The sequence below is a fragment of the Marmota monax genome, unplaced genomic scaffold, assembly GCF_021218885.2.
Source record: "Marmota monax isolate L192 unplaced genomic scaffold, Marmota_monax_Labrador192_F-V1.1 WCK01_AAM20220418_F8-fsc00028, whole genome shotgun sequence".
Taxonomy (NCBI): Eukaryota; Metazoa; Chordata; class Mammalia; order Rodentia; family Sciuridae; genus Marmota; species Marmota monax.
Window position 1 is genome coordinate 1,150,892 of NW_026694779.1, and position 25,027 is coordinate 1,175,918.

At 49.2% G+C, this 25,027-nt stretch overlaps 1 protein-coding gene across 2 annotated transcripts; it reads left to right on the top strand.

Moving 5' to 3' along the window:
- The first annotated feature begins 1,637 nt into the window (after positions 1–1,637).
- Positions 1,638–20,286, top strand: Tmem40 (transmembrane protein 40). Of its 2 annotated transcripts, XM_046425509.2 has the most exons (12): positions 1,641–1,970; positions 11,939–12,021; positions 12,663–12,797; positions 14,165–14,260; positions 14,799–14,852; positions 15,758–15,787; positions 16,175–16,207; positions 16,793–16,843; positions 19,015–19,086; positions 19,173–19,247; positions 19,497–19,553; positions 19,734–20,286. In XM_046425509.2, exons 1-12 carry the CDS (start codon positions 1,717–1,719, stop codon positions 19,751–19,753), a joined length of 960 nt encoding a protein of 319 aa, XP_046281465.1. In that variant the 5' UTR covers positions 1,641–1,716; the 3' UTR covers positions 19,754–20,286. The 2 variants fall into 2 exon arrangements, with proteins under 2 accessions (XP_046281466.1, XP_046281465.1); XM_046425510.2 differs by lacking the exon at positions 12,663–12,797 and having other exon boundaries at positions 1,638–1,970.
- Positions 20,287–25,027: the final 4,741 nt, after the last annotated feature.

A 25,027-nucleotide genomic window follows, 5' to 3' on the forward strand; every position in this document is an offset into this window, starting at 1 on the left:
TCCAAAAAATTCACTGAGCGTTTTATGCTTTCCTGGATCTTGGAGCCAACAAACACATAAACGTGGGCCGAGGCTGTAGCTCGGTGGCAGAGCACTTGCCTAGCATGTGTGGGGTACTGAGTTGGAGCCTTAGCACTGCATAAAAGTAAATAAATAAAATAAAGGCATGCTGTCCATCTACAACTACAAAAAAAATTTTTTAAAAAAATCAAACACATAACGAGGAAACACATGTCATGAGAAAATGTATGGTACTTTGGTGAACAATGAAGTAGGGTGACAGGAAGGTGGTTCTGGGGCTGCTGCCTTATCCTGGGTGGCCAGGGGAGGCCTCTGAGAGTAGGAGACTCTTGAACAGAGACCTAAGACATGCTTTCTAGGCAGAGAATATTCTAGATGCCTGGAACAGCTAGTGCAAAGACCCTGGCTGGGGGGGGGGGCTTGCCTGGAGTGATAGGGGTACTCCAATGGAGCTGGGGCAGAGTAGGGGAGGAAGTCACAGGAATCAAGGTCAGAGAGAGCCTGAGGTGTGGGGCAGGTGCCACAGGACCTTGTGAGGTTTCGTGCTGAGAGTGGGGCATCATGGGAGGGTGCTGGGCAGAGGGGAGATGTGAGCAGACCTGGATTCCAACACGACCCTTTTACCGCGATGAAAACAGGGGGCGGGGACAAAGTGATAGTGGTGACTGTGGAAGTGGGGGACAGGGCTGGACTGGAGACATGTCAAAGGGGGGAGCCAATGGAATTTTCCAGAAGGGTTGGGTAAGTAGACTATGAAAGAGCAAAGGGTCAAGGCTGATTCCAAGATCTTGGGCGTGAGCTTGGGGTCTGGCGACTCCTCTTGCAGGGAGCCCTCCTGGGACCCGGCTCCCTGGGCCTTGCCAGTCTGCCCTGTGGCCTGGGTGCTTCCCGACGGTGGTGGCTTTGGTTTCCTGTCCTGCAGCCCGGGTGACTGGTGAGGGTGTGAAAAGCAGAGGTCCCATGAGGGCCGTCCTTCCTCCCCCCCTGGGTGGGACCTGGGTTTTCCCTCTTGTGCAAGGCAAAGGGTTCTCTCCAAAATTGTCCAGCTTTAGCCCAGTTTCCTGCCCAGAGAGGGCACTGCCAGTCCCCACCTAGAGGAGTCCTGAGCCTCCTCTCCTGCCCCCTACGCCACAACTGTCTATCAAGTGCAGTGGCACCTGGCAGTGGCCTCCAACCTGAAAAGCGGGTCGGGACACATGGCTGGGATCTGAATCAGGTTCCCTGGTGGCAGGTGGAAGGGGCACCTGAGCCACGCCCCCAGCCCCTCCCTTCTCAGAGCTTGGCCCCGCCCAGGGGCACCTGAGCCACGCCCCCAGCTCCTCCCTTCTCAGAGCTTGGCCCCGCCCAGGGGTCCCTGAGCCACGCCCCCAGCTCCTCCCCTCCCAGAGCTTGGCATCGCCCAGGGGCACTTCAGCCACGCCCCCAGCTCCTCCCTTCTTAGAGCTTGGCACCGCCCAGAGGCACCTGAGCCACGCCCCCACACCCTCCCTTCCCAGAGCTTGGCACCGCCCAGGGGCCCCTGAGCCACGCCCCCACCCCGCCCTTCCCAGAGCTTGGCACCGCCCAGGGGTCCCTGAGCCACGCCCCCACCCCCTCCCCTCCCAGAGCTTGGCATCGCCCAGGGCGGCACAGCTGGCCCATCCTCAGCCTCCCACAGCCCAAGGGCAGGGCCATGTCCCCAGGGGTGGGGAGTCTATGGCTGCCCCCTTCTTCCCCTTCTGGGGTGTTGTGGGAAACAGTCAAGTCCCACAGGAAGACCTGGGGCCGATAGCGCTGGCAGGAAGAAATGCCACCCGGGTGAGCCAGTGGGGCCCAGGGGCAAGTCATGGTCACGGTGGCCCCGCCCCTCCCTGTCACGGGTGCGCCTGGCCTGTCCTTCCCCTGCCCAGCTGGCATCCACACAGTCTGCTCAGAGTCGCCCTGCTGTTCGGACCAGAAGAGGGACCCAGGTAAGGGACCCGGGGCGGGGGAGCCGTGGGCGGAGGGGCTGTTGGTTTTCAAGGGGACCAGGGAGCCTGGGGCCTGCCAGGGGTGGCATCGGGCACCTCCTCGGGGGACTTGCTCTGCATGTTCCCAGCTATCTGAGAACCAGCCTGCCTGTGCCTGTCCCTGGTAGGTGACCAGCTCTTGATTCTGTCACCAGCATGCTGCAGGGCTTCAGAAAACCCCTTGACCTTGCTGTGCCTCGGTTTCCCCATCTGTCACCTGGCGTTAGGATCCTGAAGACAGGAGGGCAAGGGTGCCTCTGCCCCAGGGTCTCAGCCTCTGCTCCCGGGACAGTGAGTCCAGACAGCTGCTCCTGCCTCTGGCTTAAAGGTCCTGGGGGGACAGTGAGCAGAGAGTCGGACCTTGGGGGACAGCCTGGGACACAGGTGGCATGGCTCAAGGGGACACTGGCTTGGCAGAACACCCAGGCCCCCTCAATCAGCCCTTCCTGGGGCCCACCCCTCCCTCTGGGCATCATTCTTTTTTGGGGAGGGGGATACCAGGGTTACAGTTCTGTGCTTATTATTTTCTTCTCCTTTTTTGAAAAACTGCCCCAAAGACTTAAAGATCCTAACTGGGGTGTCAGGAGTGTGTGTCACGGCAGTGGCACTGAGTGAAGCCTGGGGCGTTCTGTTTAGGGTCCAAACCAAGCAGATCTGTCAACAGGATTCCTCCCGGCCCTGAAGTTCCTAGAACTCAGACTGCCATAGCCCCAGAGGACACGTGCCACCCACTGGGGACTCCCAGGGGCCCTGCTGGGCAGTGCCGTGCCCGCCTCCTTATTTCATTTTTGCAATCCTGTGTGTGAAGTCTCCCTCCTCCTTTTCTTTTTCTTCAGATAGAAGCTTTACTGAGATGGGATTCACACACTGTGACATTTATCTATTTCTTCTTTCTTCTTTCTTCTTTTCTTTTTTTAGCAAGGGATTGAACCCGAGGGTGCTTAACCCCCGAGCCACATCCCCAGCCCTTTTTATTTTGTATTTTAAAATAGGGTCTCACTAAGTTGCTCAGGGCCTCAGTAAGTTGCCGAGGCTGGCTTTGAACTTGTGAGTCTCCTGCCTCAGCCTCGTGAGTGGCTGGGACGATATTCATGGACCCAGTTACAATTCACTCTATAAAAATGTACAAGGCCGGGCCGGGCACGGCTTGGGAGGCTGAGGCAGGAGGATCACGAGTTCAAAACCAGCCTCGGCAACTTAGTGAGGCCCCAAGCAACTTAGACCCTGTCTCTAAATAAAACCCAAAATAGGGCTGGGGATGTGGCTCAGTGGTTGAGTGCCCCTGAGTTTAATCCCTGGTACCAAAAAAAAAAAAAAAAATATATATATATATACAATTCAGTGGATTTTAGTACATTCTCTGAGCTGTGTAACCATCATCACTATCTAATTTAGAGCATTTTTTTATCATCCCCAAGATAAACCCCAAATCCTTTAGCAGTCACCCCCACATAACACTCATCTGCTTATCTCTGTCCCTTCTGCATATTTCATATAAATAGAATCATACAGCATGTGGTCCTTCCACACTAGTTTATTTGACTTAATGTCATGAGGGTTCCTTCATATGGTGCCGTGGAGCTAGTCTTCCTCTTGACGGCTGAATAATATTCCATTGTATGGTTACATCCCATTTGGTTCATCCATCCACCAGTTGATGGGCGTGTGGTCGTTTCACCTTTCGGCTATTTTAATAGCGCTGTTGTGAGCCTTCCTGTCCCTGCCTTTGTGTGGATATAGGTTTTCAGTTCCTCTTGGGCATTGACCTGGGATGGGGACTTCTGGGTCGCCTGGTAGATCTGCTTAACATCTGGAGGAACTGCCAAACTATTTTACAATCGCACCAGCCAAATGTCGAGGGGTTCTGATTTCTCCACACTGCAATCAGCCCTTGTTATGGTGTGTGTGTGTGTGTGTGTGTGTGTGTGTGTGTCTTACCCTGACCATGTTTGTGCGTGTGACGTGGCCTCTTGTTGTGGGTTTGATTGGCATTTCCCTGATGACTAAGGATGTGGACCATCTGTCTCTTTAGAGAGACATCCATGCGGATCCTTTCTTTGTGTTTTTCTTGTTGTCCACTGTGTGTGGTGGGTGGGGGAGAGAGGCAAAGAGAGAAGGTGGAAAGTGAGTCACTTAGGGCCTTGAGAAGTTGCTGAGGCTGGCCTTGAACTCGCCACCTTCCTGTCTCAGCTTCCGGAGCCGCTGGGATTACAGGTGTGCGCCATCGTGCCTGGCTGGAACCAATCCTAATTGGCTCTTTTTCCGGGCTGCAACCTGCAGTTCCATCTTCTTTTCCTCTCAGCAGTTCTGTGTTTGTCAGCTTTCAGTCACTGTAATGAAATAACTGAGATAATTCACTTATAATGAAAAAAAAAAAGGTTATTTTTGGCTCAGTTTTGGAGGTTCCAGGGCCTGATTGGTTTGGGCCTGTAGTGAGGTTGTGCATCACCGGGGGACTCCATGGTGGAACAGAACTGTCTTCCTCGTGGGGAGAAAGAAGAAGAGTCTGGGGTCCCACAGTCCACTTCAAGGGCAAACCCCTAGTAACCTGAAGACCTTCCACTATGCCCCACCTTTTAAAGGTCCTACCACCTCCCAGTAGTGCTGACGACCCAGTCTCTAAGGCCTGGGCCTGTGGTGGACACTCGAGACCCAAGCCAGAGCAGGTTCCTGACGCACTTGGACTTAGTGTTCTGAGGTCTGAGTTCCTACCCACTGTGTGGTCTTGGCCAAGTCCCTTGTCTTTTCTGGTCCTGTTTTGATGTCCTGGCTGTGACACTAACTTGGGGAAGGAATACACCCCCTGCTTGAGTAGCCGGGGGATAACGTGGGCTTGAGGCAGGAAGTGGGAAGTAGGAGAGGTGGAAGAAGGGGTACGAATGTGTGGACGATCTTATAAAAGGAAGGAGAAGATGCTTAAGAAGCATCGCAGGCCCTGGCTGTTTCTTTAAGCTCTTGAGTGCAACGGGTTGTGATTTCTCTGGGTAAAGCGTTTTCTCCAGGCCAGGGGCCAGGGGCCAGGAGACAGCACAGAGCCAGAGAAACATGGTGGCCACTTCCCGGGAGCTCAGAGGATCTTTTGATCTTTCAGTGCTGGGGTGGTGCTACCATGGAGCTGCCTTCCCAGCCCTTTTTAAATTTTATTTTGACATAAATTCTCGCTGGGTTGTCCTGACGGTCCTCAAATTTGTAATCCTCCTGCCTCAGCATCCTGGTACCCGCTGAACCAATTTGAACCCCAAATGTCCCTTTCTGGGAGCATTTGAAAGACCTCACTACTTCCTGCAAGATACGTGCATGCTACTCTGGGCCCTCTTACAGGTCCTGTTAAATTTACTACCCCAACTTCTTTGGTGATGAAATTGATAAACTGAAGAGTTTAAGAGCCTTAGTCCCCTAGAGAGTCACCCCTACAGGAAGGACCTTGCAGAGGGCAGCCCCCATTTTCTCTGCACATGGAGAAACGGAGGTCCAGGGTGACCCACCAATGTTTAGAGAGGGGAGGCCGGAGGCCGGCCACCCATATGGGAGACTACTGTAAAACTCAGGAGAAAGGATCTGGTGATCTGAGTGGACCACACTCAGCCTTGGTCACCATTCGAATCTCCTTGAGCTACGCCTGAGCCCTAACCTCACTTTTCTGATTCCAGATCCACCAATAAAGACCCCAAAGGGGGGACTTGGGTTTGTTAAGTGCCGATATTGCAGACTCGTTAGGGCACAGTCCCAAGGGTCGCTCACTCCCACAATCCTCTGGGGCTGGGTATGGCACTTCATCACCTGCACAGAGCCAGGGAGGGAAGGCAAAGCAAGACCAGGCACAGCTCTCTTGGCTCCCCAGCCGGTTCCTGCAAGAGCTGACCCACTCCTGGGACCAGGGTGTGACTCATCTGCGAGGGCAGGGCCTTAGGGGCTCAGTCACCTCTTCCTCCTCGGCCCCACCTCCTGACACACTGGCACCGGGGATTGACTCTCCAGCCCATGAACCCTGGTGGGCACACATTCAAACCTGGGGCACCCTGGTGGCTTTGCCCAGCCCCGTACAGGATACAGATGACACAGAGTCAGCCTGGGTCCCCGTCCTGACTAGGTCCATAATCCCGTGGAGGAGACAAACCCTAGGTGTGTCCAACTCCCTGCCGAGCCCTGGGCAGTGTCCAGAAACAGTTCCTCCCTCGAGTTGGGCAACAAGATGCCCTACTCCTTGAAGAAGAGTCTGGAATGAGCCAGAGGTGACTAAGGTTTGGGACAGTGATGTGCTAGGAAATAGTGTGGGAGTGCCCCCTGGGCCTCCCCAAGTCCCGTTCCTCACTAGAGCTCCTTCCTGCCGGTTGTTAGCTTTGCAGGTGGTGCTCTGTGCCTCTGGGCCTTTGCATATACTATTCCTGGTGGCCTGTCCAGATTCAGCCCCAACAGCCCTTCTTTCAGGAACTTTCCTTGTCTGACCCTGGTCTGATCGGGCTCCTGGCTTCTACATCCTCCTAGTATATTTTAAAATTCGTTGGGGACAAGTTGGCAACTTATTCAACATAGTATTGCCAGTGGCAACAAACTAGTAGGTGCTCAATTAATGTGCAAATATAGGAGAGAGGTGTGTTGGTCAGATGGTATTCAGTTACAAATGCTGAAAATCCTGAGTATAATGATTTAAATAAAAGGGAAGTTTATTTTTTCTCAAGTTACAAGAATACAGGCAGTTTCCAGTACTGACTAAATAGCTCAACAATGTATCTACATTTGCTCTGGGTTTTCCTCATAGTCATAAGATGGCCACTGTAGCTCCTGCCATCACATTCATGTTTAAAGAAGAAAGGAGGGGGGGGGGAAATATAGCATGATTAGGCTCTTTTGCCAGGAAAAGGAAAACTCTTCTCAGAATTCCACTTCTCAATGGACAAAACCAGGTCACATGGCTATCTCCAGCTTCCAGGGAGGTTCCTCATTAGAGATTATCTCAGCCATTGAGATAATTGTTCACTTACTACGTGCAAAGAATTCTTTTCAAAATACAAAGGTGCCATGACTAATAACGTAAAGTTATCAGTCATTCATAACCTTGATATCAGTTAGGATTGTGTGTGTGTGTGTGTGTGTGTGTGTTTTCTGATACTGGGGATTGAACCCAGGGGTGCTCTCCCACTGAGTTACATCCCCAGCCTCCAGCCCCATTTTGATCATTTTAAGGTCCCACTAAGTTTCTGAGATCTTGCTAAGTTGCCCAGGCTGGCCTTGAACTTCAGATCCTCCTGTCTCAGCCTCCCAAGTTGCTGGGATTACAGGCGTGCAGCAGAGAGCCGTTAGTTTTAATGTCTAGTGACCTCTTGGTACTTAGTTGAATTCTTCCTGAGAAAGGAGAATTTTTATTCTAGAAAGGGTAATGGACCTTAGACACCTAGGAGATAAGGGATGTGCGGGGCTGGGGCTAGACACTGAAGGTAACAGGAGTTCTGTTGGAGTTGGATCGTATTAGCTTTCCGTCAGTATAACAAAATGTCTGAGATAAATCAACTTAAAAAGACAAAAAGACTTATTTGGGTTCACAGTTTTGAACATTCCAATGCATGAGCAGTTGGCCCTGTTGCTTTGGGCCTGTGGGGAGGCAGCACATCATGATGGGACTGTGTGATAGAACAGAACTGCTCCCCTCCTGGCCAGGGAGCAAAAGAGAGAGAAATGTAGAGACCAGGGTCCTACCATCCTCATAGAAAAGGGCGTGTCTCTAAAGACCTAAAGACCTCCCATTAGGCTCCGCCTCTTAAAGGTTCCACCACCTCCAAAAAGTGCCACTCTAGGGATGAAGCCTTTAATACGTGGGCCCTTGGGGGATGTTCAAGATCTAAACTCTTGAGTCGGGCATGATGGTACACATCGTAACTCCAGTGACGTGGTAGGCTGAGGCAAGAGGGTTGCAAGTTTGAGGCCAGCCTGGGCAAAATAAAGAATAAAAAGGATGGGGGGTGGAGTTCTGAGGTAGACCACCCAAGTTCAGCCCCCAGTATGGGAAAAAAAAAATCCAAACTACGGCACATAGAAAAGGAGACACTTATGCAAGGCCCTGGGTTCCCTCATCAACAGGTCACCTAACTCTCTGTCAAGGTCCCACCATCCCAGTTTACAAATGAGATGATTAGAGAAGTGAACTGCACTGCCAAGGTCAAGGTCAAGCCTGTGCACAGTAGTAGGGTTGGGGCCTGATCGATTCAACCCCAAAGCACATGCTCTTGCTACACATCAAATATTGTCCCTTTGCACACGTACCCATCTCTGGCTGGCATTTGGTTAACACTTGCTGTATACCAACGGTTGTTCCAAATGCTTTGTGTGCTTAAACTTGTGCCATCTGCATACCGATACAATTTAATGAGTGCTGTTACTGTCACCCATTTCGCAGAGGAGCCAACTGAGGCTCAGCAAGAGCATCTGGCCCGAACTTCCATGACTGAGATGGTTATTCCTACCTTGATAGCAAGGCGGGATTCCAGGCTGAGATGCAGGTCTTGTGGTAGATTCTCTAGACCAGTGGTTCTCAGTCGAGGGTGACTTTGGCCCTGGGGTGGGGGGGGACACTTGGCAATGTCTGGAGACTGTGTGTGTGTGTGTGTGTGTGGTACTTGGGATTTTGAACCATAGGGTCTCACCCCTTCAAGGCAAGCACTGCCCCATTGCAGACATTTGGAATGATCCAAATGGTGGAAGGGGTACAGTTGGTCCCCCAGGCCCGGGAGCTGCTAAACATCCTACAGTACACCACAGCCAAGATTATCTGGCTCTAAATGTATTCGGTGCTAAGGTGAGAAGCTTTGGTCTTCATAGGGAATGAAGCTAGGAGGAGAACTAGGGTAGGATTCAGAATGTAGTCAGCATCACTAAGCTAAGCTGCTATAACAAAGAGGCCCCAAACACAGGGGCACAAGGAAGAGAGAAACTTATTTCTTGTGCTCAAAGCAGTTCAAGGGTGGGCAGGTCCAGGCAGGCAGGCAGGCAACTCTGCACATGAGGCTTAGCAGGACCCGGGTTCCCTTTGCCTTTTGGCTCAGCCACTCCCAGGGTGTTGACTGGAGCCGATTCGGCACCCCAAGTCTTACATTCAAGGATGTAGTAGCTTGGCGTTCCTGCACGTAAGAAGCAGGAAAGAGGAAGCTCCTATACCAACAGGAGTCGACCTAGATGCAGCTGGAGCCAGGAGGTGCTGGTCGGGAGAGCTGGTTGTTAAATGTTCAGGAATTTGGAGAGCTAGTTGTTAAACACGACCATTAGATGATGTGAAAAAGAAAATAAGTGCTTCACATATACCACTTCTTCGTTTATTTTACTGCATTCTCAGTTGTTATCTGAGCACTGCAGAACATTTGCGTCTTTTGTACCCAGTTGGTGGGATACTGTGCCATGTGCATTACTGTGCTGTTCCTCCCAGATGTGCTCAACCATGTCACGAGAGACCTTGAAATCCCTCACAGTAGAGTGGTTTTTTCTGTTTTTTTTTTTTTTTTTTTTTTTTAGTGCCAGGGATTGAATTCAGGAGCCCTCGACCACTGAACCACATCCCCAGCCCTATTTTGTATTTTACTTAGAGACAGGGTCTCACTGAGTTGCTAAGTGCCTTGCCTTTGGTGAGGCTGGCCTCCAACTTGGGATCCTCTTGCCTCAGCCTCCCCAGCCACTGCAATACCAGGTGTGCACTGCTACGCTAAAGTCTTTACGCCCCTGAAAATCAGTCAACCACACATCAGAGCTTGATTGTCTTGATTGTCTAAATTTAAGAAAGCCATCAAGAAAATGAGAATATTCAGATAGAAAGTTAAACTGTCGTCTTAGATCAGTGTCAAAGAAAAAAATGAGCCAACATTAAGACCAAATAACCTCTTTGCCACATCTCTGCTGAATTGGGTAGTCATCAGGCACTTATTTGAAGTCTGATTTTGCGACATTCTCATTGGCAGTTTATAGTAGGTTTTTTTTTAATTTAATTTATTTTATTTTTTTTTTTATGAAATACCATGTTACACTGAAGGCATAGACATATGGGATTTCTGTTGTCTTCTGGTTTGTAAACTGCATGCTAAATAGTTACATCAGAAAAATTTATAACAAGCCTAATTAAAAATTTATAATTTATAAATTTATAACAATGAAAAATTTATAACATTATATAAATTTATAACAAATTTATATAAAAATTTATAACAAAAATTTATACCCATGTCTAGGTACACACTCCCCTGCCCCCAGGGCCACTACCCATTTCTCAACACACCACTGCACATACCACATCTGCGCATGTGCCACGGGCAAGGATGTAGTCACGTGGCTACCCCGAGGTGCAAGGGATTCTGGGAAATGTAGTTTTCAGCTGGGTGAGCCTGTGCCCAGCAAAAATCAAGTCTGGCTCCAAGTTCCCCAGGGAAGCATCTGCTTGCTGGAGTTAGATGTTTGGATTTTTTTTTTTTTCCGGTTATGGCCTACTGTGGTGCCATCGGAAGGCCCACCTCTAGTTACCCCTCCAGAGTTCAAGAAAACACAGAATATGGTGTCCTAAAGGGACATATTTCCAAACCTCCCTCTGCACCTTAAGTGCTGCTTCTTGTCCTCACCTTGACCATTTATAGTCATTTTGGTCCATAAATAATCAGGTTCCAGCCTGACCCCATCGTGCCCTGGACCGATGTTTTCAAGTGCGTTAAATAAAATTTGAACACTAGAGTTCCTCCAACACAAGCCACTCCATATCTGCCCCAATGTCCTCCTCTGTGGAATTATTATAAAAAAACAATCACTTTCAAATGTGAGGAGTGATTAATCCCAATTCCTTCCTGACTGGTTTGTTATTGGGTGCAGATGGAATTCAGGACACATAAGCCCTTTGTAAAGCTAAGTGCTAGAGTGATATAGGCATGTTGCATTTTTAAATAATGAACACTATTGGTTGTTTTAGTCTAACAAAAGCAATACTGTTCTCAATTTAGAGAATGGAAGTTCATAAATAAGAAAATTAAAATTCCCATAATAGCACCCAGAGAAAAATCACTATTTTTTTTTGATATAGCTCCGAAAGTTATCGATTTATAATCATATATTTAGTTTTAGGATCCTCTTTCTATTCCTCTCAACTCTCCAACAATTTTTTTTTTTTTTTTGCTTTTTGGTACCAGGGATTGAGCTCAGAGGCACTCGACCACTGAGCCCCCTCCCCAGCCCTATTTTGTATTTTATTTAGAGACAGAGTCTCACTGAGTTGCTCAGGGCCTCACCATTGCTGAGGCTGGCTTTGACCTCGAGATCTTCCTGCCTCAGCTGGACAGGTGTTCACCACTGTGCCCCGTCCCAACAAGATTATCTTGAAGCAGTTTCCAAAATCATATATTTTATCTGAAATATTTGGCCATGTGTCAGTAAAATTAAGGATAAATGTAATACCAATATAACACATACACCAATATAAATATCATACCTAAGAAAATGTTCTTAATGTTTTCAAAAGATGATCATTAGTCAAATATTGGTATATTTATTTTTTAAAATTCTTTTGTAGTTATAAATGAACAGAATGCCTTTATTTTATTTGTTTATTTTTATGTGGTGCTGAAGATTGAACCCAGTGCCCCACGCATGCTAGGCAAGCGCTCTACCACTGAGCCATAACCCCAGCCCTATATTTCTTTTTTTTATGAGTTGTTTTTCTTATATATTTAAATCTTGGGTGTTTGTCTTTTTTAAAAAAAATATTTTTTTTGTTATAGGTGGACTCAATACATTTATTTTATTTTTATGTGGTACTGAGGATAGAACCCAGCACCTCACGCATGCCAGGCAAGCAGTCTACCACTGACCCCCAGCCACAGCCCCTGTCTTTTTCTTATTTGCTTGCCAGGCTCTTTATATATTAAGGACATTAGCTAAAGTGAAATTAATTATCATTGTTTATCCTCCAGGGGAAAAGCCATGGATGCTTCAGGATCCTCCTCCCACTCTCAAGACGACAATCAAATCCACAAAGAGACAGAAGATCTAGACCGTATGTTTGCCTTCTCTGATCCTCTGGGCAAAGCCACTTGGCAAGTGGGATCCAGGAGGAGGTGGGATCGAAGAAGACCTTGCTCAGCTTATTTGGTGCAGGGGCTCAAATCATAGCTGAAATGATTTTACACACACACGTAATCGGTCCAGTCTGTCTCCCAACCCTTTGTAGCTGAGGGCATCCTTAATTATTTCCCAAATCTCATGGCCTTGTTAGGGGCTTGGGCTGGCGCTAGGGAGGGTCCTGCGAGGGTGGGAAGGATCCTCAGTGGCCCCGGAATGGGGTATGGGAAGGTTGGGGGTGTGACGGGGATCCCAGCTTCCCAGTAACTTACAGAGTAATTTAGAGAGAATCCCAAGTGGCAGACTCTACAGTGTCTAGTGGTCTCTGGGCAGGGGAGGGGGCTTAAGATCCTCTTTTCTGGAATCCATATTCAGAACAATTCCCTGGGCCTTTGGATCCCATGGGATCTCTGAGATCCTTGAACCCCTGCACCTTCCATTGACCTTAGATGTTTGGGAAGATCATCTGTCCCTCCTGACCCTCTACCCCCCGCCCCGGGGTCCAAGTGGACCCCTGCTGGTCCCTGGGTGGGAAAGGCCAGAAGCACTCACCCCTTGCCTGTGTGTGCCTCCCAGATGGAGAGACAGATTTCCACAAGCAACATGGGAAGTCTGAACTCTTTCCCCGAAAGCAATATGAGAGAGACAAGTCCTCTTCCTCTTCATCCTCCTCCTCCTCCTCATCGTCCTCCTCCTCCTCCTCCTCCTCAGGTATAGCAATGGTGTTAGGGGTGGCCCTGTAGATCAATGGCAGAGCACTTGCCTAGCATGCTTGGGGGCGCTGAGTTCCATCCCAGTCCTGCTTAAAATAAATAAATAAATAAATCATGTATTCTTTATTCATCTAAAATGCATAAAAATTGGGCTGGGGTTGTGACCCAGTGACAGATCACTGGCCTAGCACATGTGAGGCACTGGGTTCCATCCTCAGCACCACCTAAGATAAATAAATAATTGTCTAAAACAAAAGTATGAGAGTCATGCCTGACATCCCAGCCGCTCAGGAGGCTGAGGCAGGAGGATCTTGAGTTCAAAGCCAGCCTCAGCGGTGGTGAGGCCCTAAGCAGCTCAGTGAGACTCTGTCTCTAAATAAAATACAAAATAGGGCTGAGGAGGGGGCTCCATGGTGGAGGGCCCCTGAGTTCAATCCCTGGAACTGCCCCCTAAAAAAAATAGCCACCTCCCTATTAAAGCAACAGACCCACCACTGATCAGGATCAAATCCAGGGCTTTGTCCATGTCAAGCAAGCAAGCGCTGTACCACATGGGGACGTCCCCAGCCCCTAATGGTTTTTAAATGAAGTTTTGTTTTCAGTTATAAGATATTGCAGGAAATATAGGAATGGAAGCCAGGTGCAGTGGCGCACACTTGCAATCCCAGCAACCTGGGAGGCTGAGGCAGGAGGATCGCAAGTTCAAGGCCAGCTTCAGCAACCCTGTCTCCAAAAAAAAAAAAAAAAAAAGACCGGCATCTGTGGTAGAGCACCTGTGGGTTCCATCCCCAGCACTGAAAAAAATAAAGAGATATAGGAATCAAAATAGAAATATCAATAGTGAAATAGGAGAAAAAAAATCACCCTTGGGGGGTGGGGTGGTGGCTCAGTGGTAGAGCGCTCGCCTAGCATGTGTGAGGCCCTGGGTTCAATCCGCAGCGCCACATAAAAATAAATTAAATAAAGGTATTAAATACTACAAATATTTAAAAAATAAAAAGAGACGTCAGGCTCAGTGGCACCTGCCTGTCATTCCAGTGACTCAGAAAACGGAGGCTAACGGATCACAAGTTTGAGGACAACCTTAGCCTCTTAGTGAGACCCTCAGCAACTCAGCCAGGCCCTGTCTCAAAATAAAAAGAACTGGGGTATGTAGCTCACGGGGGAAAGTGCCCCAGGTTCAAGGCTTTGTCAGAAAAGAAAAGAAAGCAAGCAAGCAAGAAAGATGAAGTGATACAGAAAAAGAAGCAGGTCTCATAACCCCCAGTCCCCAAAGCAAAACTCCTTCTCCTAAAAAAAGAAAAAGTTCTAAAAATCCCACCCTGAGGTTCTCCCACAGCTGGTTTGTGCTTGTTAACCCTGCAGATAGCGGCGATGAGGACCGGCACCTCAGAGTTCCTGGGAAACGTGGACGTGGACGGAGCCCAGGGCCTGGACACCCCCACCGGGACAGGTCACCTGGTAGGCACAGGCCTTCCCCCTTGCTCCTGTTCTTCATCTTCCTGGGGAAGTCAGAGAGAAAGATGTCAAATCGTAGAATTCATTCGAGATCGTAAATACTTGGTGAAAATTCCCACATATGGTTATATAAACCACATGTGGCTCTGGAGGCTGAGGCAGGAGGATTGCGAGGTTGAGGCCAGCCTCAGCAACTTAGTGAGGCCATATAAGCAACTCAGCTTTTCTCTCCCTTGATCCCCGGTGCTGGGGGTCAGATCCAGGGTCTCATGCATGCTAGGCAAGCACACTGCTATGGGATACACCACTGAACTACACCCCAGCCCTAATCGACCCCCTGAGCCTCAGTTTCCTTATCTGTAGAATGGGTAACTGCACGGGGTTCTCTCTGGAGGCTGAGAGCCCTCGTGAGGCTAAGCTGCCTTGCCCCCAAGCCCTGGGACTGTGTTAGTTTCTCCGGCTTCAGACCCATGAGAGATGGAAATGGCCCTGGGACACTGTGTCTGGGGACAGCTGACCTAAGAGGACTGTCTCCACTCAGGTGCTGAGCACGGGGACCCTGACATTTTGAAGGATGAACTTCAGCTCTATGGAGGTAAGTGGTGTCCAGAACCTTTGGAGAAAAGAGAATCAGGAGGACCTGAGGACTCAGGGCTTTGGCAAAAGTCGATGGGGGTGGTCGAGTGCTTAAAGAGGGCATGTGGGGACACACGGGGTGTCTTCCCTTTGCTGAGACTTGTTTGTAGGAAATCTTCCCTTCTCTTCTGAGCTATAGGAGGACCTAGACAAGTCACTCAACCTTTTCTGGGCCTCACCTTCCCAATCAGCAAAATGGAACATGATTAGTACTCCTCTGGGCATGCTGGGCTGTTTAAAAATGTTAGGCAAGTCAGAGTGGTGGCTCACCCCTGTAATCCCAGGGGGTCTGGAGGCTGAGGCAGGAGGATTGCGAGTTCGAGGCCAGCCTCAGCAACTTAGTGAGGCCCTAAGCAACTCAGCGAGACTCTGTCTGTAAATAAAATATAGAAAAGGCTGGGGATGGGGCTCTGTGGTGAAGGGCCCCTGGGTTCAATCCCTGGAGCTAGAGGCTTATAATCCCAACAGCTCAGGAGGCGGAATTAGAATGATTTGCAAGTTTGAGGCCAGCTTGGGCAAACTAGGGAGGCCCTTTCTCAAAAATAAAAAGTACTGGGGTGTGGCTCACGGGTAGAAGACCTCTGGGTTCGATTCCCAGAACCCCCTAATACATATGTGTTTATATATATATATATAATAAAAGTAATTTTTATCACTATAGAAAAGGTAAAAATATAGTCATCTATTAGTAGATGACTTTTTACCCTCGAGGCCGCCAGGATGCTAATAAATTATACGGTTGGGGTCTCCCCTCATTTCATGTGCTCCCGACTCCCCCTGATCCTCACTAGGACCCACCTTCCTCCCTAGCCTCTGCCCCCCAGAGGATCATGGGTAGTGACCCCTGGTTTTCCTTCTGTGCAGGTGGAGAAGTAATGCTCTCCGGGGAATCAGGTGAGTGTGTCCATGCAGGGACGAGGGCTCACCCCTGCCCGTGCCGAGCAAGGTCTGGGTGTCACCTCTCTCCCAAGGGCCACCCACTGCCACTGTGAGTGGCTATGAGAGACAGGACCCCAAGGCCTCTTGGGGCCCTGGAGCTCTGGCCTGGTCTCAGCAAGCAGGCAGGACCGGCCACAGCCTGAGGCCAGGAGCTAGTGGAGATTAGAAAGGGGGTCTAGGCCAAAGGCAAGGGGGGATTCGGTCAGCCATTGGCAGACAGGAAGAATCTTCTGTGGCTGGAGACTTTTGACAGGTCACCACCCCTGGCTTTCCCCAGGGTGGAGACGCCTTTTGAGGACCCCAAGCTGGCCTGGCCACTAACCTTGGGCTTCTCTATTCCAGGAATCCGAAGGAGAGGCTCAGACTCAGCAAGTGGTAAATACGCAGCCCTGGGGAGAGCAGGAGGGGACCTGGGCTTCAGGGGATAGGAGGGACTACAGATGGCCTGAGAGGATCGGTCAGTCCCAGCAGGGATATGGTCATCAGCCACAATGTCACCATGAGCTTCCAGAACAAGGAGGATGGAATAGAACTCAGGTTGAGGCCCACAGAGGGAAGAGGGTGAAGGCCAGCCGGCCTCCAGATTCATGGTTCCCGTGGCTGCTGCTGCTCCTGGCTGCTGTGCGTGTCCTTCGACCCACAAGGAAGCATCCGGGAGACCAGTGCTCAGCAAGGCAGGGAAGAGAAAGCCCCCTGCCATCCTTACCAAACACTTAGCCAGGCAAGGTGGCCCACGCCTGTCCTCCCAGCAGCTCAGGAGGCTGAGGCAGGAGGATCGCGAGTTCAAAGCCAGCCTCAGCAAAAAAAAAAAAAAAAAAGTGAGGCCCTAAGCCTCATAAATAAAACACAAAATAGGGCTGGGGAGGGGGCTCAGTGGCCGAGTGCCCCTGAGTTCAATTCCTGGTACTAAAAAAAAAAAAAAGCTAAACACACTTGTCTCACTTGTCTCTTATTCCCAAGGAGAAGAGGAGGCGGCCTCTGAGTTACAAAGACTGAACATAAAGAAAGATGGTAAGGAAACGCTGTTCCCAAGCCCGTGTGCCTGGCTGCTCCAAGCTGCTGTGGGGACAAAGTGACTGGTGGCCTAGGACAGTAGTGACCATAGCCCTGCAGTGGGCAAATCCCTCAGCCCTGAATCACCCCAAGAAGCTGCGACAGTGATTCTGATTTGATTCAGATGTGGAAACGGAGGCTCAAGATCGGAGGGTGACTTATGTCTACCCAACGGCACGGCCTGGACTTGAACGCTGGCTCTGTGCTCTTTGTGCTGTATGTGAGGTCACTCGGGTGCCAAGTGCCTCAAAGGGGGCTCAAAAGTGCAGGCCATGTCTGAGTTGTTTTAGAAGATGTCACACCCCAGAGGGAGAAATGGGCCTCCCCTCGCCCCTGTGTATTCGAGCACAGTCTGCCCCTTCTCTTCCCCTCCCACCCCTCTGCCCTATCTAGAGTTCCTCTAATCCTCCCATGCTCCCCCTCCCTACCCCACTATGAATCAGCCTCCTTATATCAGAGAAAACATTCGGCATTTGGTTTTTTGGGGGTTGGCTAACTTCACTTAGCATTATCTTCTCCAACTCCATCCATTTACCTGCAAACACCATGATTTTGATCTTTTTTATTGCTGAGTAATATTCCACTGTGTATATATATATGCCACATTTTTTTAATCCATTCATCTACTGAAGGGCATCTAGGTTGGCTCCACAGTTTAGTTATTGTGAACTGTGCTGCTATAAACATCCATGTGGCTGTTTCCCTGTAGTATGCTGTTTCTTTTTTTCCTGAGAAAATAGATTCGGGGAGAACATCTCTGTTGGGAATCCATTTTGCATTGCTGAGAAATCAAGTGAGGAAGAAAGAAGAAAAAAAATGTTTGCTCATGCCCCTCACGGTCCAGGTTGTCTGTCTCCAGAGAGACCTAAGTCGGATGCTTTCTTCTTACACGGTGTCTAGTTCTGCATGGTGGACATTTTCCCTCTAAAGCGTAACGGACTTCAGAGCCAAGAATGTTCTAGAAATATTCATTTCGATTTTTTTTCCCCCTAGGAGCAAACAATTTTGCCCCTCCCCACCTTTCTTTTACTTGCTTTCAAAATACCCTTGATAGCAGTGGTTTGCAACATTCGTGCTGTCTGGGGTCACTTTCCCATCCAAGAGCCTATCATTGACCTTGAGTTGTATCCATCAGAACACTGAGGCTCAGAGAGGTCAGGACAGTTGTCCAAAGCTTCAGAGCACATCAGAGTCTGTGCTGGACATTTCCTGCAGCCTTGGCACCCCACTCAGGGAGCTGACCTTGGTCACTTTTGTAACTTTAAACATGGCGTGTGTGTGTGTGTTGTTGTGGTTTGTCTTTCGTACTGGGGAATGGAACCCAGGGGCTTTTTAGCACTAAGCGACATCTCTCACCCTTTTTATTTTTTTATGATTTCGAGAGATGGTTTCACTAAGTTGCGAAGGTGCTGAGGCTGGCCTCGAACTTGTTGATCCTCCTGCTTCAGCCTCTTGAGTTGCTGGGGTGACAGGTGTGCACCTCCGTACCTGGATTTCATTGCACACTTTTACAATTTTGGGAGGGGTGGAAATTTGGGGGGCCCTAAGTCACCAGTGAGCCTTGGCAACTTAGCAAGACCCTGTCTATACATAAATAAGTAGGGCCAGGGATGTAAGTCAGTGGTAGAGTGGTCCTGGGTTCAATCTCCAATATCAGGAAAAAAAAAAAAAAAGATCCGGGCACCTTGGCACACGCCTATAATCCCACTGCCTTGGGAGGCTGAGGCAGGAGGATCTCCAGTTCAAAGCCAGCCTCAGCAATGGTGAGGCCCTAAGCAGCTCAGTGAGACCCTGTCTCTCAATAAAATGCAAAATAGGGCTGGGGATGGGGCTCCGTGGTTGAGTGCCCCTGAGTTCCATCCCTGGTACCAAAAAAAGAGGCCACCGGGCCCACGTTCAGTCCTAGCACCTCAGGAGGCTGAGGCAGGAGCATTGCCTGAGCACAGGAGTTCGAGACCAGCCTGGGCAACATAGGGAGACCCCGCGTCTCCATCAAAACCAACAAAATCAAGCAAGAGAGGACGGGGGGTGTAGCCCAGCAGCAGAACACAAGGTCCCTGTCCCCAGGACCACCTAAAGAGGGAGGGGAGAGGGAAGGAGGCTGTGACCCTGTGGCTTTTCCTTTGTAGACGAGTTCTTCCACTTTGTCCTTCTGTGCTTCGCCATCGGGGCCTTGCTGGTGTGCTACCATTACTATGCAGGTGAGGAGAGGGCCGCAGGGGTTGTGGGGGAGGCCAGGGCCCTGCAGACCTGTAGGCTGACCAGGGTCTTCTTTTCTGTCCTCCAGACTGGTTCATGTCCCTCGGGGTTGGCCTGCTCACCTTCGCCTCTCTGGAGACCATGGGCATCTACTTTGGGCTGGGTAAGCCCCCCCCGGGTACCCCAAACCTCATGAGCACGTGTGCGCTTGCCCATGCATGCATGGATCCACAGGGATGGCCATCTGTGCTGACCACGGACTAGAGAGTGACCATCTCAACTTATTATTAATTATTTTTTTAAATTCCCTTATGCTCCTGATTTCTTCCCAGGTAGACAGGAGGGTGGGCCTGGGCATGGACCCCTTGCCCCGGCACAGCCCTGACTGGCCTTTCTTTCTGTTTCTGAGCAGTGTACCGTGTCCACAGCGTCCTGCAGGGCTTCATCCCCCTCTTCCAGAAGTTAATAGGTAAATTGGGGTATTTTTTCCTCCTCTCCCCTGTTAGGAAAGGAGATTTGGCATCTCTAGGAAATACCCCACCAAGGCAGGGGACTCGGGAGTCAATCCTACCTGGGGCCTGTTTAGTAGCTGTGTGGCCCCAGAAGGGTCCAGGGCCTCTCTGTGCATCCTGTTGGCTTTGCTTTCCAGGGTTCAAGAAGACCCACTGAGGCCACGGGGACAGAGCCACGTTCTGGGAGACCACAGGAGGCCATCCCAAAGCAATCAAGAGAGTTCTTTTCCTTCCATGTGGGCTGGACCTTGGCAGGAGCCCAGGCCAGGGCATCATTTGGGCAGCCCCAGAATTCCATCCAGCTGCCAGGGTGGAGGGCAGAGGAAGGGCGCGGGCCTGAGCCCTTCCCAGGCACCCGGATCAGCAGGAAGTTTCTGCAAAGCGATGGTTCTGGGCAGGGGGCCCAAGAGCCCAGGGGACCCTCCAGGTGGGCGCTCTGTCTGGGCTTCTGGTTTCTTCCAAAATCTCAGACCATGCTGATGCGCTCTGAGGTCCAAAGAGCCACCCTGGGGCAGAGCTTACTACCCAGAGCCATGGAGCCACCAGGCTGGGTCCCCCCCCCAGTGAACCTGATGCAGGTAAGAAGAAGGGGACCAACACCACAGCCCCTGGGAATTTTCCCTCAGTCCTGCTGTCCCCCAAACCATCAATTCAAATAAACACTCTCCTGCACTGAAAGAGTCAACTGAATATTATGCCCTGGTTTCTGGAGTCCAAGAACATATTTGGTGCCCCCTTTGAAGCATTAAGGGGCGTGGCCAAGCCGGGGCGTGGCCAAGTAAGGGCGTGGCCAAGTAGGGGCGTGGTCGAGTAAGGGCGTGGTCAAGTAGAGGGCGTGGTCGAGTAGAGGGCATGGACAAGTAGAGGACGTGTTCAAGTAGAGGGCGTGGTCAAGCAGAGGGCGTGGTCAAGCAGAGGGCGTGGCCTGAAGGCCCTGAGCTGACTGCCTGCTAGGAACCTCCACTGTGTTAAGACGGTGGCAGATGCACCAAGTGGAACACGCAGCACAAAGGAGAAACAGAAGCAGGACAACTCTGTCTTCTGTCCTCCCCTGTTGGGTTTTTGCACGGTGGGGACACAAGTCCAACCTCAGTTCTCGCTGGTCAACTTCCCCCCCTGGGAGGTTGTCCAAGGAGAGGGGCTCCCACACTCTCTCCAGATCCCAGCTGAGCCTCCCAGGGACCCAGCCCCGGCAGGACCCCGGACTTCTCGAAGCTCCTCTGTGGCTGGAGTTCATGGCCAGTGCCAACCTGGGGTCCGGTTACATCTCAGGCACCGGGTGGAGCCCCAGCCCCATTGCAGTGTGTGATCTAAAAATAAAGCATTGGATCCTGAGCTCAGGAAGGCCGGCTCGGAAATGGAGGCCGCAGCGGGGAGGTTGAGTTTAGCTTCTAGTGTCCTGGACCCTGCCGACTGGGTTTCTCCTGTGGTCCCAGGGAAGGAGGATGGGGTAGTGAGTATTTCGAGGCCATGCAAGACATCTTCCTTGGGGGGACAGAAGACAAGCTCACAGGGGCAGTAGCAGCTGTTTGTCCCCGTCTCCTGACACAGATCCTGAGGTCCTTTGTCCACTCCAGAGGATCTGGGCCAGGACCAGACTTGGAAGAAGAAAGTGCTGTTGGTTGAGTCTAGAAAACTGGACAAAGCACTTGACATTGGACCTGGATTTTAACCAGGTAGACAGGGAAGGGCTGTCCATGCCGAAGGTACAGGCATGGAGGAGCGAAGGCAGATATCATGCCCACAATCCATTAAGAAGTCCAGTGTGCTGGGGCCACGCAAGGTGTGAATTGGGTGAAGATGGGTACGTGCTGTAGTTTGGGAAATGGACCCTTTAAGAGGCGGGGCCTTATGAGAGGTCTTTAGATCATTGGGGGCGTGCCCTTAGCATAGAGGGAGACCCTCTTCTCTCTTGATTCCTGGCAATGGGATGAGTGTTTCTTCTCTGCCATGGGCTCTCACCATGATGTGTTTTCCCAAGTATTTGCCCAAACAATTATGCACTGGAATCTCCAAAACGGAAGGAAACGGTTCTTGATTTCATTCATTCTAGGGAAAAACAATAGCAGTAGGCAAGGTGGCACATGCCTATATTCCCAGCGACTCAGGAGGCTGAGGTCGGAGGATCACAAGTTGGAGGCCAGCCTCAGAAAGTGAGACCTTCTTTCAAAATAAAAAAATAAAAATAAAAAAGGACTGGAGATATGGCTCAGTGGTAGAGCACTCCTGCATTCAATCCTCAGTTTCACAAAAACATAAAATGACAGTGAGCTACCCCATATAACCACCAGGTTGGTGAAAATCAATGTCTGATAATATCAAAGGTAACCCTGGAGAGCAGTTAGAATGAAGATCTCCTGCTGGATGGGAATGTACGTTTATTTGTTCATCTACTTTTGGAAAATTGTTGAGCATTATCTAATCAAGTCAAAGATAACACAACTATTCTGTGGTCCAGCAATTTTATTCTTAGGTACGTCGCCTGGAGACATAACTCAGCACAACATGGGTATCAACATCAACATCAGCACTGTCCAAAATAGCCCCAACCTGAAAATAGCCCAGGTGGTGATGTCATCATATACTGAAATATCACACAGCAATGAAAAGGAATAAACCACATTTTCCTTGAGTAGAGCCATATGGTTTTTTATGGCTATTTTTTCAAACTGTGAGTACATCCTCGATCGTTTTTGGAATGGTTTATTCCAGAACAAAATGATCCCGGTGATGCACTAAATAAAAACCATTAACATCTTGCTACTGAGCAAGTAAAAAGCCTAGAAAATAGGAGGAGAGAAATATTTGCTTCTGGCTCAACTGTAGGTGTTATTACCGCGCATGAACACAAGAGGGCGCTAGTCACTGAGCAGCGGCGTCTGGAGGTTTCCTAGCAACGAAGAAAAACACTGAGCTGAGAGTCAACTGTTGACTTTGGCTCTTGCGCCTGCCAGGTGGGCTGGCATTGGCCTCTGTTGTCCCTGTTGGGTGTGGAGCACCCCTGACCTTTCGTATGGAAAGCAGAGCTCTTTTCCCAAATGCAAGGTCAGCTCGATGGAGCTGGGGGGGCTTTGCCCTTGGACTTGGGGAGATGTCTTCCCTTACCAATGTGAGAGATGTACCCTCAGGCCTCAGTGCCTTTTTGATTTTGCTTCCAGCATTCTGAGACATGAGAGAGAGAGAGAGAGAGAGAGAGAGAGAGAGAGAAAGCTACCAAGATTTAGGATGCCAATCGTGCATAGTGGTGCAAGCCCCTTGTCCTTGGGAGGCTGAGGCAGGAAGATTCCAAGTTCAAGGCCAGCCTAGGCAGCTGATGGAGACTCTGTCTCGAAATAAATAAAAAGGACTGAGCATAGAGATCAGTGGCGAAGTGTCCCTGGGTTCAATCCCCGCTATAAAGGAATGAATGAATGAATGAATGAATGAATGAATGAATGAATGAATGAAGCAAGGAAGCTGCAGCGTAGCTCAGTGACAAAGCACTTGCCTAAGATGCACGAGGCCCTGGGTTCCGTCCCCAGCACTGCGTCACAGAAATAAAAGCTTTAGGTAGCCGTGGAAGTTTTCAGGATTATAGACAAAACAGAAGGTTCTAAATGAATAAGCAAGTGTTAGGTGAATTTGAGATCCATCATGGTGGTAGAAATAGGTACCATAAAGAATGCAGAGTTAAGGGGCCAGGGTATGGCTCGGTGGTAGAGTGCTTGCTTAGTATTGCATAAGGTCCTGGACCTAAATGGTGGCGCTATCTGGAGGTGGTGGGACCTTTAAAAGGCGGGGCTTAGGGGAACGAAGTTAGGTCATTGTGCCCAACTACCACTAAAAATTTAAAACAAAATGTTTTAAATTTAAATCCATGTGGGCATGGTGGTGCACACCTGTATTCCCAGCAACTTGTGAGGCTGAGGCAGGAGGATCACAAATTTGAGATCAGCAACCTAGCAAGGCCCTAAACAACTCAATGAGATCCTGCCTCCAAATAAAAATAAATAGGGCTTGGGATGTAGTGCAGTGTTAAAGTGCCCCTTGGGATACAGAAAAAAAAAATTAAATTGAGACATAATTATTCGAATAGGGCATAATGTGATCTTCAACAAAGGTAGACATTGTGCTGCGTTGGCAAAGTCTGCTTACTTCAAGAATGTCAGAAAATATAATATTAAACATTCCATACTGCCATATATAAGGAAATAATCTCTAGGGCTGTAGTCCTTAAATTAGGATGAACATCAGAATTAAGCATCTTTACCATTTTTTTTTTTTTGTATTGAACCTTGACCTCATGCCTGCTAAGAATGCTCTCCCACTGATCGACCTTCCCAGTACATAATTTACCTTCTTAAACACATTCCCAGGTAACCTTGATGCAGATGGTTCCCTGGCTACACCCTGGCCACGACCTCAGGGTACACTCTTATGAAGTCTTTCTGGGTGTCGCTGAGATCTCTCACCCAAAACAGGACAGATATTTTAATTTGTTTTTCCAGGAGCATTCCTCTAGTTAAATTATCGGTTTGTCCTTAATTACCCATTATCTGGATGACTACGATTATCATAATTATTAATTTATTCTCTTAATTATTAAAATTATGGGGATTAAGTTCCCAATTTCAAGAGATGGAATTGTTGGGTCAGAGGCACACATGCTTTTTCAAGCTCAGTAATATATATATATATATATATATATATATATATATATATATATATATATATATATTTTTTTTTTTTTTTTTTTTTTTTTTTTTTTTTGGGCTGGGGGTGCAGCTCAGGGGTAGACTGCTTGCCTAGCATGTGTGAGGCCCTGGATTCCATCCTAAGGAATGCAGGGGAAACAAAAGATTTTTATAAGAGCTGGGGGTGCATGCCTGTCATCTCAGCGACTCAGGAGGCCGAGTCAGGAGGATCTCCAATTCTGGACCATGCTGGGCAATTTTAATGAGACCCTGTCTCAAAATAAAATAAAAAGGAGCTAGAGGTGAAGTTCAGTAGTCGAGAGCCTCTGGGTTCAATCCCCCAGTACTTCAAAAATTATTAAAATTAAATATGTATAATATAAATATATATAATATATAAAACACACACACACATATATATATATATTCAAATAGCTACCATAGAATTTTTTTTTTTTTTTGAGGAAGGAAATTCTGGAGATTGAACCCAGGGGTGCTTAACCTCTGAACCACATCCCCAGTCCTTTTTTAGGATAAAAGCTAACGCGTTGCTTTCTCTGTTGAGCTTGATGTCCCACTTTTCCGAAATTAAGAAGGTCTGGGGTTGTGGCTCAAGTGGCTCAAGGGTGGAGCACACACAGGTTTACCCTGAGCAAGGCCCTGGGTTCACTCCCCAGCACCCAAAAAAGAAAAAAAAAATTATGCAGAATGGGCTCCCTTTTATTCCAAAATTTGAGTTTGTTAATATAACTTCTAAC

Bases quoted from the DNA above. Each gene is read 5' to 3' on its own strand.
- Tmem40 (XM_046425509.2), top strand. From the start codon at position 1,717: ATGGCTGCCCCCTTCTTCCCCTTCTGGGGTGTTGTGGGAAACAGTCAA. The intron at 19,087-19,172 runs GTGAGGAGAGGG...TCTGTCCTCCAG, and splicing joins GTGCTACCATTACTATGCAG to ACTGGTTCATGTCCCTCGGG. The intron at 19,554-19,733 runs GTAAATTGGGGT...TTTGCTTTCCAG, and splicing joins CCTCTTCCAGAAGTTAATAG to GGTTCAAGAAGACCCACTGA.